We start from the raw sequence: 19,274 nt of genomic DNA on the forward strand, positions 1-19,274 counted from the left end.
GGTTAAGCACAAGTATTACTTGACTGTGACAACACTGTAGCTTACCTAGGCCAAAGGTATAGATGGCTTTATCAAAAAAGCTTTAATTTAGCTTTTACTGAACATAATTTTCAGTTGTCCACTATTAGATGTAAAGCTCAGCAGAAAACGTTATTTCTATGAGTCTGTTTAACTGAAAAAGCTCGTTTTTTCCATTTGCGTTTAGTCAATTATTGTTGACAGAAGGTACGGCTGCGTGATCAAGCCCCAACAAGAATCTCGCACTGACGCTCCAAAAGCACAGTTGGTAGCTTTATTACGGCTTCGTACAAATGACGTTTGTGTCGTCTGTGACGCAGGCCATGTCCGCACCGTCCTTCAGGGAGGCGACGGAGTAACCCGGGGCCAACGAGCCCCCACTGTGGGCAGTGGAGCTTGCGGGGCCGGAGGCCAGCGAGGCTCACTGTCAGTACCACCTCCTGGTGACGTTGAGGTGGTCGAGCTGGTCTTCCAGCCGACGGTGCGCGGGGAACTTGGCGACCTGCGCCGCCTTGAGCGCCTCGAAGGCGGCCGCCCTGCGGGCCGCCGCGTGACCGCGCTCCTGCTCGGCCGTGAGGAAAGGCCGGCTCAGCCAGTAGTGGTTCTCCGCTTCTATCTCCAGGCGGCGGATCACGTTCTGCTTCGCCAGCGCCGACACGGTCCGCGGCCGCCGGTGCTTCCCGATCCACTGCCGGCCGGGGATGCGGCCGCGGCACAGGAGTGCGGTCAGGAACATGGTGCCTGCCGAGGGGAAGAGAAGAGCTGACTGCACGCCAGACGGGGGAAAACGGACAGGAGAGCCCCACCGCCTCCCGCAAACCGCCTCGCCCCGCGCCGCCCTACTCACCAGCCCCGCGTCAGGGCCGCTCTCCGCACGCCGGGGAACGACGCCGGAAGTGCGGTGCCGGAAGAGCCCCGTCCAGCCCGCAGCCGTCTCCTCGCGTGAGGCTTCACCTATCGCGAGAAAGGCCGTTCGCGGCTACGAGAACCAATGGCGCTTCAGGTGCCGGGATTCAAACGGCCGCGGGCTCTGAGGCGAGGAGCTGGCCTCTCCTATGGATCCGATCCGAGGCTTTTGCGGGAAGCTGCGATCTCTGGCCGTCACCCTGGACAGTGAGACGGCCCGGCTGCAGCGAGCGCTGGACGGAGAGGACAGCGGTGAGTGAGCCGCGGGAGGGACGGTGAAGGGTGTGAGGTGCCATCCCGGGGGGCGGGGGCGGGCTTCAAGTCCACAGAGTGTGTTAATAAAAACACGACCAAAAGAGGAAACGTATCGTTTCATAGCAGCTTCTCCGCACTGTTCTTGACACGTGGAGTGACTTTGATCTCACCCAAATAGGACTTCTCTGGTGGCTCAGATGATAAAGCGTTTGTCTACAATGTGGGCAGACCCCGGTTCGATCCCTCGGTCGGGAAGATCCCCTGGAGAAGGAAATGGCAACCCACTCCAGTACTATTACCTGGAAAATCCCATGGATGGAGGAGCCTGGTAGGCTACAGTCCGTGGGGTCGCAAAGAGTCGGACATGACTGAATGAACTGAACTGAACTAAAATAGCCCACAGTCGTAGTATCTGTATTTCCCCCAGCAATCCGTATTGCCTGCAGAAACGCTAGTACTCAACACTGCTTTCTAATAAAGCAGAATTCTCCACCACTGACGTTTGTATTTTTTTTTTTAAGTTGTTGGAAGAGTAATTCAGATTTTGAGATTATTGTTTGTGTCGTAATTGTAATATGCCTTAAAATATTGCACCCTGTAGACACAGATTCCTTTTACTTTAATAATGTTGTCGATAGTTTTTCAGCCATTTCAAACCATTTATGCTTGTGACTGTGAAAACAATATATGCGCATGGCAAAAAGTTTGAGGTAATGGGAAAGTAGAAAGAAGAAAATCTTTCCTGTAACTCCACCACCAGAAGACACCGCTATTAATTTTCAATAGCTTTTCTACCATTCTTACTTTTCGCTGTTGCTTTGTTATGCTTGACTTTGTTTACATGGTTGAGATAATGCTATAAGACACAATTGTATGAATGCTTTTGGATTTTTAACATACAGCAGAATTGCTTTCCATAAAGCTTTACCTGCTTATCAATGTAGATATGTTCACTTTGAAAGTTCATCAAACTGAATATTTCTTTACTTTTCTATATAAAGATTTTATAATTCTAAAAAACTTACATTTTCTATTTTTTCCTCCATTTCCTTGTTATACTTTTTCCATTCAACATTCGTAGAAGACTTTGAAGATTGTCCAATGAGAGTTCTACATGACCTTAACTCAGAAGTACGAATTCTAAAGGTATCACTCCTACAATATTAATTTATCATTTTTATGTGGTAATTTTTACAAAATTATAAATAGACTTAGGCAAACATTAAATTAAAATGTACTTTGTTTCTTCATGAAAGGATGATGTCAATATTCTTCTTGATAAAGCAAACTTGGAAAGTCAAGAAAACATTGGTTTCATAAAAGCAACAAAAATATTGATGAAAAAGAATTCAATGGATATCATGAAAATAAAAGAGGTTTTCCAGAAGTATGGATATACTCCACCTGCCAAGAAAAATTCAGGTGTGAATAACTAGCCTTTTATAGCATTTGTTTTAGTATTAAAGAAAGCAGCATGATTAAGACTACTATAGGGTTGGCCATCACTTCTAGTTCTGATTCTGCCATTATGTGATAGACATTTGATCGTTTATTCAGCAATCCCTGTGTTCTGGATGCAGTGCTGATGGGTAGTGCAGTGTGAAGGCAGTTCTTGCTCTCCTTTACAAATGCTAGATGAAAACCAATACAGTGCTGGATGAAAGAAGGGTACAAGATAAATCTACGTGACTTAAGAATAGCTGGTTGTTGGTCAGTTTTGACAATAAGTAGCTGAGAGACCACCCTTAAGCCATGCTATTTCACTTTCTCGTTCTCAGTTTCTTCCTCCACAGGATGAGAAAATCTGGGCTATGTAAATTCATAAAGTCCTTTTTAGTTATAAAATGCTGATGACGGGTAGGAGAGCATGGTAGTTTAGAATTTAGAGTCAAACTGCCTGAGTTCAAATCTAATTTCACTACTTACTAGTTATATTCATCTTTGACCAGTTACTTTGTACCTCAATTTGTCATCTCTAAAGTAGAGATTTTTTTTTCTGACCTCACCAGGGCCACAGCCCTGCAATTGCTGAATTCTGACTACGGGACCACCAGGGAAGTCCTATAAAGTAGAGATATTTAATAATATCCATCTCTGAGGTTGTGTAAGAATTAAATGAGACAAAATTTGTTTAAAACGGGACCTTGTATCCTAATCATCCAGTATTAACTATTGTTGTTAGTATTATAGCCATACCTGTGAGGAACTAATTTCAGTATGCTTCAGTGTCTTCATTTCTGTTATGAAAATGATCTTTGTGTGTAAATAAAACATTAATTAGATTCAACAAATATGTACATATTGAGATATATGAAAGGTAAGTTAAACAGTCTGCATGGTATAAGGGAAAGAATTCAGTTGACTTTGGTGTGAACAAGTTGACTTTGGTTACTCAGAAACTGGTTCCACTAGTTACCATTACATGTAATAGTAATTTCTCTAAATTACTTTTACTCATTAGTGAAATAGAGCTGCTAATAAGTACCTCCCTAAGAGGTAGTAATAATGGTGATGACTTTATTTTATTAAACTCATCAGTAACAGCATTGTAATCAATTCAACAGTAGTTTTTCTGGTAGTTCTTCTGAGTTTCTCAGAATTAACAGAAAGCACAATGCCAAAACACAGTTCTGAATCAGCAGCTCTTCAAGGGCCAAAAGCCAGGAAATCAAAGTTTTTATAACCTTTTTTTTTTTAATGGTGCATCCTTCAGATTTAATGTGTCGTGGCTTATCATGCACACAGACAATATCCTATCCTAGTTCATTTCAGCTGCCAGTTAAAACAAGGAAAGTAATGTCTTCAAAGAAAAAGTGTGTGCCTCTTCACTTCCCTCAATCTGTTGGATCTGTTGGTCAAGTAAATGTACAGCCTAAACTTACCCCTTTTCTCTGCCTTTGAGCCCAAAAGATTCTGACAGGGATCTGTAGGGCTAGTGTTAAGAAATTGCAATTTTATTTGTGGGTACTGATTTTTCATTTTTGAACAGTTTACTTCCCTCCTCTGATGTATCCTTAAGATGAAATATGGGGATATAAGTGGTACATATCAGAAAGTGAAAGGTACAATTGAAATTTAAAAACAAGAATATTTCCTCCTTAGAAAATAAGGAGAGAGCTTTTGCTGACAGGACATTTCAGATGGAGCTGTTTCATGTGGTTGTAGTATATGACATTTTCTAGTTTGATATTTGACCAGAACATGACCTTGATTTTTCCTCTCAGTGGATGAGCAAGAAGTCACTGACTCTAAACCAGAGTCCAGTGAATGTGAATGTCCTGCGAAGCCTGACGTGAAAGATGATTTGTTGGATTCTGCTGCTGCAGGCACTTCTGTTTCTGAGAAGTCACCGCGTAGTCCACAACTTTCTGATTTTGGACTTGAGCGGTACATCGTATCCCAAGTTCTACCAAACCCTCCCCAAGCAGTAAACAACCAGAAGGAAGAGCCAAAAATTTTAACTCCATTTTCCAAATACTCACTAGTAAAAACTCCAAAATGTGCACTAAAGATGGATGATTTTGAGTGTGTAACTCCTAAATTAGAACACTTTGGTATCTCTGAATATACTATGTGTTTAAATGACGATTACACAATTGGACTTAAAAATGTGAAAACTAACAGGTAAGCAGCTTTCTTAAAAGGAATATTTTATCTAACTTTCTAAATCTTTTGTATTTATTGATTTTTTTTCCCCCTAGAAGAAATCTCTCTCAGACAATACCTTTCTTTCAAAGGTTTCCGGGTACTTCATATGTCAAACTTCTCTGAATCACCAATCCCATCAGTAAAGTGTGAGCTATTAGTTTCCTTGGTTTAGAAGATATAGAAGATTTTGAATAATAGTCTGAAAACACTTGGTATTTGATGGGATAGAGAAGGGGGGATGAAATAAAAACTAAAATTACTTAAAAAAAAAAAAAGAAGTGGGGAGAATTGTTTCCATATGGAAACTTGGGAAGAAAAGAGGATCTAGGATAGAGCACAGGTTTCTGATTTGTTGCCTGAGATGACATTCAGGAACTGAAAGAATACCTGCAGCTTGGGGGTCCCTGGAGAAAAATGGCAACCCACTCCAGTGTTCTTGCCTAGAAAATTCCATGGGCAGAGGAGCCTGGCAGGCTACAGTCCATGAAGTTGTAGAGTCAGCCATGACTGAGCACAGCTTGGAGGTAAAGGTGTTGAGTTTCTTTATATGTTGGTTTTGAGGTACTCTTAAGCTTAGATATTGAAATACGAATTTGAAGCACAGTGATGAATTCCATGCTATACTGAAGAGATATGGGAGTGATCTGTATGGAAGTGGTAATTAATGTTAAAATGAAAATACCACATATCAAAGTACCACTCAAATGCATATCTTTAAGAACTGTAGTTATTAAAAAAGGAAAATAAACATTCAACTTTAAAGTGTCAGAAAAAAACAATTGGAGAAAAGAGACGGGAGTATTTGGAAACTCATAAAATACAAGTTTCCTATGATTCAAAAAAAAAAATAGGATAATTTCAATGGATGTCAAGAATTTTATGAAATTAGACACCTGTTCTTCATTTAAATTGTTTGGTTAACTCTCAGTAGAAGGATACTTCATTAATGTAATAATGTGAATATCTGACTTAATAGTGAAGCTGTCATCATTATTAAACATCATTGGTTTTATTTTGTTTTTGTTTTTTTTAACATTGTTCTTGATGTTGTAACCAATGTAATGAAATAAATATTACCGTGATGTATTTCTAGGCCATGTTTTGTACCTGGGCAACTTGAGAAAGGCACAGCTAAAATTTGTAGAAGCTTATGTAAGACTTATTTTATATAAGTATGAGATAACTACTTAAGATAATATGCTTTCCTATATTTTATTATAACTAGTTGGTAAATACAGGGGAAAAGTCATTAAAATTCTCAACAAAAAAGTAAAATACTCCTGCAGTTGTATGTGAAAGACCTATGTGAATAAAACCACTGAACATTTCTGAAAATTAGAATGAGAAAGTATACCATGTTCCTGCGCAGAATGACTGAATATTACTAAGATGTTTAATCATATCAAGTTAATTTATGGATATCATGTAATTAAAATAAAACCGTAGGTTTTTTTTTTTTCCTCTAAGGTGGAGCATGAGGGATGTGTGAGAAAACTATTCAAATGATTTGGAATAATAAAAAGTAAGGATAACTAAGAAACTAATGAAAAATAACAGTAATGAGGGGATTTAACTTACTAGTTATTTTTAAATATATAAAGCTACAATAAGTAAAACAGTATCAAATTGTGACAGAATGGACCTATTGCAGAAACAGAATAGCCCAGAAACAGCCTCTAATTTACCTAAGAATTTAATATATACTGAAGATGTTTTTCAAGTAAAGATTATTCAGTAAATTACACTAGGACAGTTTGTTAATTGAACTATTTTATTGTATTCAGTGATGTTCTTTTTTATAACTATATTTCATACATCTGGGTAATTGGCTAGAACAACTTTAATAAGATGGCAGGGTCAGTCTTAGTCTAAACAATGTTCATAATCTCTGTATACTGGTATAAAACTCCACTTTATGATTTTGAAACCAAGAGCTAACAGTTTCTATATTTGAACCAAGGAGTTGAACTCACAGCTTTCCTTGAAGTCAGTTATTTGTTTTTTTTTTGGACTGTGTGGCATGCAGGATCCTACTTCCCCTACTTGCGCCCCCTGCAGTGGAAAAAGCAGAATCCCAACCACTGGACCACCAGGAAATTCCCTAAGTCAAAGATTTTTAAACACTTTTAAGTCAAAGCTGCCAATACAAAATAGTTCTTAACCTTTTTTGAGCTATGGATATACATTTAAAAAAGAAAAGAAAAAAGATTTCCATGGAATTTATCTTCCATAAAACATAATTGAATGTCCAGACTTAATGATATATAATAAGGTTAAATAATTTTCCAGAGATTTAATATTAACTTTTTTTAACTCTAATATTTCCCTATGAATCATACCAGTGAGACCATAGAAACAGAACCAGTGCCCAGTGATAATGTCTTTGCCACTCCTGGCCTCATAACCCAGCCGTTGGGAAAAAATGGTAAGTATGAATTTCAGGTTATTTCTCAGCCATACTCTTTCCAGACTATCTTTGTACAATAAATGGTGCTATCACCTAAGACATTCTAATAGCCTTCTGCATCTTCTCGGTTCATAATACTGAATTATATAAAGTACCATTATATAAAGTACCATTCAGGTTCAGTATGATTTCATACAAGAGAAATACAGTTTTCTGTTTTTCACACTCTTCCTGATTGTATTCAGTATTTTTGAGCTTGTTTGTTAACATTTTAACTTAAAATATAAATATTCACTCACCAATCTTTAATATAGAGCCAATAGTATTTTTTTGTTTGAATTTAGCTTCAGCTGATTGATTAGAGTTCTAGATTATCTTTCTTACATAAACCACACCCAGAATACATCAACTATCATTTCAGATTTTGGATTTTTTAATAGTAGAAAAACTTAAAATATTTTCATCTAGTGTTTTCACATTTGTCCCAGCAAACATGAAAACATTGGCTTTTATGTAAATATAAAATTGAAAATCCTAGAGTTTTATGATTTTGAATAATTGTATATAATCATCTAATCTATACCAAATTTATTGGGAAACTTTTTAAGGTAACTATATCCTGTCAAGTCTTTAAAGTTTTGGACATATTTTCAGAAAAGTTCTCTTTCTGTGCTAATTTCACTGACTTCTTACTAAATTAACAAGTACTGATGGCATAAACAAGTTTGAAAAAATACAACTGACTCATAGTAAACTGAGCTCAACTTATAAGAGCATGTTGGTTAAGTGTAAGCTTGTTAATAGAGCCATATTTTATTTGTTTCTTAAGGGATAGTTGTTTAGTCATTAGGTCATGTCCAACTCTTTGTGACCCCATGGACTGTAGCCCACCGGGCTCCTCTGTCCATAGGATTTTCTAAGCAAGAAGACTGGAGTGGGTTGCCATTTCCTCCTCCATGGGATCTTCCTGACCCAGGGATCAAACCTGCATCTCCTGCATTGGCAGCCAGATTCTTTACCACTGAGCTACCTGGGAATCACTTACTTAGTCTAGAAAATGCTAAAATGATACTATAGAGTGGCTGTTCTGGTTTACTCTCTCCAACATTGTTTGAATTCCTGTGTCTCCCATCTTTTCTAGCATTTGATGATTAGACTAGGTAAAATTTTGCCTGTATAATCATTTTGCTAACATATTTACTTTTCTCTCTAATATTTAAGGTTTCTTTCACACTTTATTACAGACAGCAAATCTCTCTTTGAATGCATGGCTTCTAGGATCTCTTTTTTGTTCCAATGGCTGTTTTTCCATCCCTGACTAATCAAGTAACTTGTAGTTACTTACTATAGCTTTAGAGTAAGCCCTAATATCTTGGAAGGCAAGTGACCTTCCTGACCTCTTCCTCCTCCTGTTTCATCTGCAGAAATTTGATTTTCCCATAAAGGTCTTACACAGTTTTTAATAAATTTATATGTAGGTATAGTTTTGTTGCTATTGTAAAATATATTCTTTTTCAAATATAGTTTTTATTGTTTGTAGAGCTTATACTAGAACTGTTCATTTTTGTGCATTACATTTGCACCTTGCAACCTTGCTAAGCTTTTATTAGTGCTAATCCCTGGTGACTCAGATGGTAAAGAATCTGCTTGTAATTCAGGAGACATGGGTTTGATCCCTGGGTCAGGAAGATCCCCTGGAGGAGGGCATGGCAATCCACTCCAGTATTCTTGCCTGGAGAATTCCATGGACAGAGGAGCCTGACGGGCTACAGTCCATGAGGTCGCAAAGAGTTGGACACAACTGAGCGACTAACACTTTGAACTTTGAATGATAATTAGATTGTGAATATGACAGTTTTTTTTCCAGTCAAGTACACACTAAAGTTAGAATATTTTAAGTTATGAAAAATAAAGTGTACAGTTGATACTGACAAATTTTATAAAAGTTAAAGTCTTTTAGATCTGTATTTTCATGCCCTTGTATGTCTCTTCTAGATGCTGAGCACACACATTCTCCCTTGGCACCTACATTCTGCACTCCTGGTTTGAAAGTCCCTTCTACAAAGAGCAGCACAGCTATGGTAAACATCCATCCCTAGTGAATCAGACATACTTATTTCCAGACTCAGTCAGTCTGTTTAGAATACATAGGCTGCAGTAGCCTTAGGGAGTGTATTTAGTATTTCCAGAGGATCATTTGGCAGCATGTATCCAGAGCTTTCCATTTTTTTCACACCCTTTAACCAGAATTTATTCTCAGGCATATTGGGGCAGAGATTTATAACAGTAAAGTAATAGCATTATTCATAAGAGCAGAACATGGGAACAAATGTCAAATGATAAAGGGGGGAAAAAGGCACATTAAGGAAATCCATAAGATCCAGTGTCATGTGGCAAGCATGTTTTTGAAAAACAGATAAGAACATAGAATGTCTTCAAGAAAAATTTAACGATGTGGACAGTGATATGTATGTGTATGTACACACGTACACACATATATATTTTAAGGAAGAAGACTGGATAGAAACACCAAAATGGGTGATTCTTATACCTTTTATTCCAAAATTTTCCCAGTGAACAAATGTACTACATACGCAAAATCTCATCCCTGGGTCAAGTTACACACACTTAGAAAACCAGTCTGGTAGAGGGGGCTGTCAGCGGATCCTCCAGCAGTGATGAAAATGGTCTATACTGTGTGCTCTCCAGCTGGGAGTCAACTACTGAGCACATGAAATGTGTCTAGTGCAGCTGAGGCACTCACTTTCAGGTTTTTTTTATTTTATTAATGTATAATTGCACCATGTGCCTTGTGGTAATCCTCTGTGTTCCTGGCCATGTGGAAGGCACCCCCTCAGTGTTCCCTCTGCCCCTGGGGAGACAGGCCAGGTCAGTGGGAATGGGCCACTACCTCCCTGGCAGAGCTCATCATCGCTACGACTCTGGCCTGGCCAGTATAGAGTTGCCCGAGTCTAGGTGGTGAATCCATCTAAATCTGGGGCTCAACCAGTCAGTCTGCTTAGCCTGCACATGCAATCCTCCCTCAGCCCTGAGTAATGAACATGGCACTCTGTCCTCCCCATGCCCTTTCTTTGTGTCCTTGATTGTATTTAGTTCTCAGTCAGGGAAGAGGGGGTCACTTTGGGCTTCCTTAGAGATCCCAACAGAGCTAACAATTGATGAACAGTTTTTATCACTGTTACTTTATACCCCCATAATTTAATGATTTCTTTTTATTCAATAGGTTTCCACAAACAGTTCATCGAATGACTTAGAAACGAAAGAAAGTACATCATTAGTTTCAAATTCAGACGAGTGCTTTGAGAATTTTGCAGATCCCTCTTCTCCTACAATTTCTTCTTACGAGAATCTGCTCAAAACACCTACACCTCCAGAAGTTACTGTGATTCCAGAAGATATTCGTCAGGTTATTTTTCTAGGCTACTGTTTTGGTTTATTTTTCCTGCAAAAAGACCTGAAATGGATATAAACTGTATTATTTATCAGGCTAATGTGCTGGTGTGGATCTAAATCTTAATTCTGGCCTGTTAAGCCCATCTAAGCTGGCTAAGGCTCTTCAGAGCTGAGCTGTAATGTCACCATACTTTTGTGCCCTCATAAGGCATTTTCTCCTTAATTTAATGTTCTTAAATGTGTTCTTAAAATATTTTCTAATGATTGTTCAAATGTGATCACCTTGGTAACCATGTCTCCTCTGAGGTTTCTGGCAAGATCAGAAATGTCATTTACCCTTTGGTTCTCCATTGTTGGAGAACTCTGAATAACTTGAATCAGGAACTTGAGATGTCCAGATGTCTTGGACCTCAGTTTGAGAAGCACTTGTTTAAATATGTTGGAATATCTGATTCTTTTTTTTGTGACCTCCACATGGCTTGCAGAATCTTAGTTCCCTGAGCAGGGATTGAACCCAAGCTCCAGCAGTGGAAGTGCTAAGTCCTAACCACTGGACCGCCAGGGAAGTCCCATAGAATATCTGATTCTTTATTTGTTTTGTTTTTTATTTTTTTATCTGATTCTGTAGTACAACATAATTTACCAGCAGTCTGTTGGGCTGGTTTATAACAACTACTTTCTCCACCAAGTAACCACTCTGATTCTTTGAGCATCCCTGCTTAATAAAGGTTAGTGTTCAGCAGTTATTGCTTAGGCAAATAGAATTCTTAATAACCATTCTAGAAACCTTCCTAGCTAATGGAGAAGGAGAATACTTGGGGAAATACCCAAATGCCATTGGAAGGGACTCATGCAAAGATATCAGTAAAGCATTTGCTTTCCTGGCATTATAATAAGTTGAGGAAGGAGCATTTCCTGTCTATAGCGTCATACACAGTCTCCACTTTGCCATAGTGCCTTCTCTCTATTTCTGTGTTAAAGGAGGGAAATGTTGTATTTAACATTATCAGCTCTTTATGAAAAATCATAGTTGATACTTTAGGTTCTTCTTTGTATAATCTTTCCTTTGAGCATCTTTATCTATCTTTATCAGCATCTGCTGATCTTTCCTTTGAGCATCTTTGTAAGGCTTGATTTGCTCTTGGGGCTGCCCTGGTGCTTGCTTCCTTTGACCTGTGGTACATTCAGAAGCGTTCCAGCCTGTATGCCCAAGCTCACTCTCTAATGTCTCCATCTCTTCTGCGCTGTGGAATTGTCTATGCTGCTAAACATTCTGCTTCAAATAACCCCTATTTTCACATTTTCCTTGACCTTTACTGACTGTTTTATAAAGGCTTCAGATTTATGTTGTTTGTATGACATGGTAAAAGGAGTTTGCTTTCTTTTAGATTTTATCAAAATACAACTCAAACCTAGCATCTCCAGTAGCAGTTAGAGCGGTGCCACCCAGCAAAATGTTCCTTCCTCATCGTGGACAGAATGTGCAAGATGCCAGCAACAAAGAAAACTGGTGAAGGTGAGTATGTTCCCATGTTATCTGAGGAGAACATTGAAAAGTTCACATTGGGATGGTGAGTAAACATCTGGAGTTGACACTTGCAGCTTAGGACACAACCTAGAGTTCGTGTTCCCTATGTCTCCAGCTCCCACACTAGCCCCCTGGACGATGTCGCTGGGAGTTCATTCCCAATTGTATTCTGAGTGTGAAAACAGAGGTCTTCAGTGTCGTGTCATTTGCCTTGTTGAAGGCTACTGGTTATATCCAACTGATTTTTTTTTTATTGTATCTTCCTACAGAAATGATAGTGGATCCGTCCTTCCATTATGGAAACTGAACAGAATGAGATGAATGCAAATCTGGTCTCACTTTGTTTTCAACATCCCTATGTCATCCCCCTTTTGAAAAACCAATTCATGTTAAAGATGAGTATGGAGACTAATAGCATAAAGTGCTTTTTATTAAGTTTGATGTAATCTAACCTGTGCAGTTCAGCTGCTCAGTTTTGAAAGATCATTACTATTTCACTGATTTCAAGTTTACCCTGCCTCATGGAACTGTGTGGTTTAAGTAATATTAGGAAGCAGGATAAATAATTTTTGAAATTTAAACATTACTGTTTGCCACTCAAATGAGGCCACCTTCAGTCTTCTCGGGGCTGGACAGTTGTTGATAGAGCTGGACTTCTTCCTTGGGGTTAGCTCTGCCCACTGTCTCCTCATGACTGTCCCAAGTCTTCTACATCTTTTATTTTAACAATGTTCTTTGAGACACTGTGGTTTACAAAAGACAGCCTAAACTGATGTAGGAAAAAAGGAATTTATAGGCCTAGGTAGCTATACTGAAGGGGGTGTCTAACATTTGGACTTAAGACACTCACCTGCTTTCGTCTCAGGATGGGTGTTTTCCTCTAAATTGTCAGTTTCATCCTCTCAAGTCAGCTCTTCCCAGCACATGATTGCAACCTCCCCAGACCTCCATCTAGCTTGGCACCCAGCAGAGCCCAAGCTTCACCCTCTGGAAGCTGCTCGGCATTCTCCTGAGTGGGTGCTCCTCTCTGGACTGTCAGCTGTGCCTGTGGACCTGTCTCTTGAGAGCACCAGGCTACCCTGTCCATGGAGTTCAAGAGCATTATGATTGAAGTCAAGCTGATTCAGCAAAGATTATCCTCTTTTATGGTTGTGCCTTGAAAGTCAAATGGGAAGACGTGTCACGTTGTGTCTCTTCATTTCGTCAGAAAATTGTCACTGAAGAACAACTTATTCTTTGTTCTAAGAACTACTGAGTAGTTATAATTTAAATTTTGCTAAATAAAATGTTAAATTCAAGATACTTAATCTTGCTTTTCAAGGTAAGCTCTGGTCAATCTTATAGTATATGAGGCTAACTCCCGAACTGTATCAACCTTTTATACACTGTTTACTGTGGCTCAGTGTTTTTAAGTCCACAGAGTGGATAGGATTGCTTAAGGAGGAGTGAGTATATTCACAACGTACCTAAGGACTGAATCCTGGAGTTCTCATTTTAGAAGATGGAAAGAGGCAGAAAAATCTAGCAAAAGAGATGGAGAGGCAGCCAGGGAAACAGGAATAAAGTATTTCAAGGAGAGTGATCAATTCTGTCAGTATTGTTGAGAATCCAAGTAAAAAAAAGACAATTACCACTGAACTTGTTAAAGTCACTGTTACTGACAGCATTGATGAATTCTCACAGAGTGCTCAGGATGAGTGTCTGGAGTTGGGTAGAGAGGTTGGAGGTGAGGAAGCAAAGACAGTGAACTGAGATGGTTCTTTTCATGAGTTTTATTCAAGAAGGGAGAGAAGAAATGGTGTGGCAACCAGAGGGGGTGTGAGTGAAACAGGAATGTTGGAGATGGGACATAAAAAACATTATATGAAACACTTCCTGTGGCCTGCTGGTTGTCCCCACTTGTCTTGTAAGGGCCTTGCAAATTGAGCTTGTCTGGAATTTTTCTTCCCCTGGCTCTCACCACTCTCCTGTGATCCTAATTTCTGTTCCTTAGAACTAGGCTACTTCTGGCTTATCAGGCTTCAAACGTGACCCTTCAGTGTTTTCCCATTGCTCCTAAGATGAACCCAAGGTCCCACGACTGCCCGTGTGTGGCCTGACCCTCGGTCACTCTCCATCTCCTCTTGCAAAGGTCTAACAAGCAGGGCCACAGTCCCTGACCACACAGGTCAGGGCTGGCACATGACTGACATGAGATCTAAGAGCCAGTTCTGGGCCTTTGGGGAACTTGCGGGAGAGCAGCATGCTTTTCTGGGTGTGCCAAGATGAACACCCAGAGCTGCAAGGGGTGAGTCCACCTGAGGAGGGGCTGCTGCTAAAGCTCCCACAGAAGACTTGTGACTCCACCTCTTCAGGTAAGTGGTTCATAAATCCATCTTCCACCCCCACCCTGCACCTCCGTTTCCTTGTTACATGAAACTCTTACCAGTGTTGGCTTATCTGCTTCAGGTCTCAGATTAAAAGTCATTCTTATCAAAGATTTTAACCATTTTCCCAGTCAGCACCCCATTCTCATCCTTTATAGAACTTGGTAGAATCAAAGCTCAGTGGGGACAAGGAGCTCACTGGCTCCCTTGTTCACTGTTACACTGGCACCTGCCAGCCTGGAAGGTCCTAACTGGGCTAGGCGTGGTACATTCATTAAATTCATCAACCCGTTGAATTTTTTAAAAGTAACCCCTAGCGAATAGGTGCTAGCATTTCCATTTGGCCCATGAGAATGCTGAGGCCTTAATGATGGACTTTTCTTTCCATGTCCCATTTCCCTCCCCAGGCCTTGCTGACTGCACCTGGGGTGTACCCCTTCCCCTCCATTCTCCACCATGCCCCAACCTCCTCACCTTCATCTCCAGCCAGACTCCGGGAAAGCACCTGATGCTTCAATGCCTTTGTTGACACCACACCCTTAATCTACTGGGAACCCCTGTGGGTGCTGAACAACCTCACCTGCCATCTTCAGCATAACCTTTCTCTCTCACCCCCTTCCTATCCACCTGTGATCATGAGCACTTATACCCTCTGTCACCAAAGGCTTTCTGAGGAAGGACCTGCATGTCAGGTTTTTCTGCACCCCAGGCCCAGGGTACCTGGTGTGTAATAAGCATTCATTCCACATACTTTTTCCCTGGAAGTATGCAAAGAGTTAGTAATAATTAAAATTTCTGACAGCTTTCAGTAATGTATGCAGATTTTGAAAGTGCCTCAGATGGTTCTTTGGATTCAGTTTAAATTGTTTTAAATTTATCCTATCCATGACACTGTCTCAGGAGTTGGTTATAGCTGGGCTGGCCTGCGAGCCTGTGGAGTAGGACATTCTGACAACTGAGGGCATGAAGCAAGGGAGGAGCTACAAACACCTTTTATCTTGCGTTTAAAACAGCTATTTACTGAACAGTCGCTCTCTACCAGGCCCTCCTCTAGGCCCCTTTCCCTGGCTCTTCCCAACAATGTAGTGAGGTGGGCATGCGACTAGGACACCCTTATACAATGAACTCCTCACATTCCCAGGCTGGCAGGTTTTTCTTCTTTTTAGGTTTTTCTTATTAAAATTATTTTGGTATTTAGTATTAAAATTGCTTTTTGTATCTATGTGTTAGTTCCTCGGTCGCATCTGACTCTTTATGATCCCATAGACTATAGCCCGCCAGGCTCCTCTGTCCATGGAATCCTCCAGACAAAAATAGTGGAGTGAGTTGCCATTTGGTCCTCCAGGGGATCTTCCGAACCCAGGTCTCCTGCATTGCAGGCAGATTGTTTACCATCTAAGCCACCAGGGATAGGTTTTAGCTTATTCCTCCTAGGGGTCATTTGGGGGTCGGAATCAGTAACTGTCCTCATAGAATAGTTGCCTAGCTAGTTCATGATTAATCCTAGCAGAATAGACTTCCTTCAAGGTTGTTCCATTACAGATTCCAAGAAACTACAGAAATTTTTAAGAACAACCTGTTGAAGCAATGGTGCTTCCCCAGTGGTTCAGCGGTAAAAGAACCCACCTGCCAGTACAGGAGACCCTGGTTTGATCCATGGGTCAAGAAAATCCCCTGGAGAAGGAAATGGCAACCCACTCCCAGTATTCTTGCCTGGGAAATTCCACAGACAGAGGAGCCTGGAGGGCTACAGTCCACGGGGTCACAAAGAATCGGACACGACTGAGCAACTAAACAATCTAAGCAATAAAGTACACACAAGGACACACAGACCTCATTGGCTGCTCTGATACTAAAACCGGAAGCCATGACCATATTATTTCTTCTGAAGAGGCATTTTGGTTTGTACAAAGACTGAACCAGGTCCACATGCTCCAGATGACGTCCCTTAGCAGAGTCTTCACAGACAACAGCTTCACTGCCAGAGCAGGACCGGTGGAGCTGGGTGGACGCCAGCCTGCAGGGAGCTGAAGACAACAACACACTATTTCTGGAAACATGTTTCCAGTCATCCATTGTTGGCCTCCTCGCTTCACAGCCCACATTGAGAGCTGTTATTTAAAGCAGGCCTCCATTTCAGCTGAAGTGAAGATATAGCCACTGCCTACACCTCAGTGCTGAAGGTGAAATGAGATTGGGCACCACTCAGCATTCATATTATAACTGCTTGGTCACACTAAAACTAAGTTTGGAATTTATGATAGAAACAGGCTGAGTTCAGCTCTATTTAAGAGTAACAGAGTTTGCCTAACAGTTTTAACTGCTTTCCCCTTCACAGCTACCCCTATAGGCACAAACACAGAGTTGATATCTGAAACACTACCTCAGCCAGTGACCATTATGAGTATGAAAATGTAAGTATAAACTTAGCACTGACTCCCTACTGAGGTACGGAACTGAAGATGCCAAGCTCCTGTGCTTGCTTGCTTTAGTCACTCAGCCGTGTCCAACTCTATACGACCCATGGATCCCCCTGCCAGGCTCCTCTGTCCATGGGATTCTTCAAGCAAGAACACTGGAGTGGGTGGCCAGTTCCTTCTCCAGAGGATCTTCGAATCCAACAAGCATCTCCTGCATTGGCAGGCAGATTCTTCACCCACTGAGCCATTGAAAAAGCCCTGGCAAGCTCCTAAACCCTGTGAGAAAACTGAAAAGGTATCACAGGCAATGAGCATTCTCTAGTTCACCCCACGATGGGAAACCACAAGAGCATGAGGTAGTCAGGACTCTGAAGGCCGAGCACGGTGCTGTCACAGGGACCATGAGATAGCTCAGTTACTACCTCAAAGCCATACTTGGACAGCCAGAGGTAAATAAGGACTAAAGTACAAGTCTTTTGAGTCTTAGCATTATATTCAATGATAAATTCACTAGGTATTGTTTAACTGTACTTTTGGTGGAAGATCACAACCTTTAAAGGAAAAATTCCATGTTGGGACACACAGGTAGCCAACAGATACATGGAATGGTGCTCAACAGTGCTAATCAGGGAAATACAAATCAAACCCACAGAGATTAACAATCACCTGTCAGCATGGTTACCATCAAAAAGACAAGAGATAAGTGTTGGCAAGTGTGTGAAGAAAAGCTATCTGCACCCACCTGTTCACTACAGCATTATTTATTGATACAATATCCATGGTATGGAAATAACTAAGTGTCCATTGGTAGGTGGACGGATGAAAAAATGTGCAACAGATACACATACACACACACACATACATGCAATGGAATATTAGTCAGCCAAAAAATGAAGTCTTGCCATTAGCAACAACATGGATGGCTTATGCTGAGTGAAATTAGAGAAATACCACATGCTCTCACTTATATGTAGTCTAAGAATACCCAACAAGACCCAACTCGTAGATACAAAGAGCAGATTGGTCATCAATGGTGACAGGTGGGCAGAAACGGTAAAGCGGGTCAATACATGGTAACTAGACTTGTCATCCGTTTGTAGTATATACAAATAATGAATTATGCTGTATACCTGAAACTAATATATTGTTATGTACCAATTTTACCTAAAAAAAAAAAAAAAATCCATGCTGGAACAAAGCGAATAAACCACTTTATTTTCAGCCAGTGGGAGAGTAACCTGGAATAATTACAGGAAAGCCCCACTGGAGGAGTTCACACTGTTGGCTTGGGAAGTCCCATATTGACTTCCTGTCTTGATCTGCAGAGTACATTGTATCTTCTCCACAAACAGGATGGTAATTAATCATGGTTCCTCTTCTCCAAAATATCAGGTTTAAGTTAATTTTATGACTCAGCTCAAGCCTAGCTGGTCTGAATAAATAAAGGACTGAGGGGTTTGGGGCAAACTTTAGTGGAGAAGAAGCCCTAGTGGACAGGCCCACGACTGTCACCTGCTGGCTGACTGACCCCGATCCTACAAGTGTTAGGTTTCCAAGGTTTGTCTGTATAAGATCAAATTACTACAATCTTACTTCACTAGTAATATATATTTTTTCATTTGGGGATATACAGTTTCAAAGTTTTCTATGCAACAGAATGAAGGTAATAGGCCTTAATCACATGCTGCACACTGAGATCGTAACTGTTCTGTGGACGAGACAACGCCCATTCTGTTTATGTTTTATAAAGTCCTACTTTATGGCTTTGTTATTAGTCTTCACAGTCCTGTAGGCTGTCACTTCTATTTTACAAATTTTAAACAAAAACAAATTCAGGTAACTTGTCCAAGGTGCTCCTAGCGTAACCAGGATTTAAATGTTCAGCCCACCTGGTTTTAACCACTCTGTATACTGCCTCAAATCAGACATGAGTCAGCCCCAGCACTGAAGAGGGTGTGTGAACATCCCCTGCTTACTCAGCTTGACCTCATCCTGGACCTTCTCCCATGCTCTTAAGTTTCCTCTTTCGTTCTCCCTGCATTTTCAGATCTTCAAGGTAAATCTATCCTTATCCTAAGTTCTAACCCTTGTTCCTCTATACTACTTCCTGTCCTCAGAATGCTCTATTTTCCCCATCTTAAAGCATAAAAGTCCTTTTCTCTAACTTGTCATCACACCCTGATTCAGGCAGGCCACTCTCTTCAAACACAAACAGCTTCTTCAACTTGCCTCAGCTCAGACTGTTCCAAAACACTCCAGCTGCACCCCCTCATTCCCACAGGTCCTCTTCCCAAGTCCATACAAGCTTCTAG

General features: G+C 40.6%; 2 protein-coding genes across 2 annotated transcripts; one reads left to right on the top strand and one right to left on the bottom strand.

The window, feature by feature from the left end:
- Positions 1 to 278: 278 nt before the first annotated feature.
- On the bottom strand, positions 279 to 986 carry MRPL57 (mitochondrial ribosomal protein L57). The gene is made up of 2 exons (XM_043477624.1): positions 866 to 986; positions 279 to 759 (listed from the first exon to the last, which is right to left on the bottom strand). The coding sequence occupies exon 2, from the start codon at positions 752 to 754 to the stop codon at positions 446 to 448; it is 309 nt and encodes a 102-aa protein (XP_043333559.1). The 5' UTR covers positions 755 to 759; positions 866 to 986; the 3' UTR covers positions 279 to 445.
- On the top strand, positions 839 to 13,478 carry SKA3 (spindle and kinetochore associated complex subunit 3). The gene is made up of 9 exons (XM_043477618.1): positions 839 to 1,176; positions 2,261 to 2,325; positions 2,436 to 2,601; positions 4,404 to 4,803; positions 7,170 to 7,252; positions 9,230 to 9,315; positions 10,479 to 10,661; positions 12,037 to 12,164; positions 12,446 to 13,478. Exons 1-8 carry the CDS (start codon positions 1,074 to 1,076, stop codon positions 12,160 to 12,162), a joined length of 1,212 nt encoding a protein of 403 aa, XP_043333553.1. The 5' UTR covers positions 839 to 1,073; the 3' UTR covers positions 12,163 to 12,164; positions 12,446 to 13,478.
- Positions 13,479 to 19,274: the final 5,796 nt, after the last annotated feature.

The sequence above is a fragment of the Cervus canadensis genome, chromosome 9 (genome assembly GCF_019320065.1).
Source record: "Cervus canadensis isolate Bull #8, Minnesota chromosome 9, ASM1932006v1, whole genome shotgun sequence".
NCBI classification, from domain to species: domain Eukaryota; kingdom Metazoa; phylum Chordata; class Mammalia; order Artiodactyla; family Cervidae; genus Cervus; species Cervus canadensis.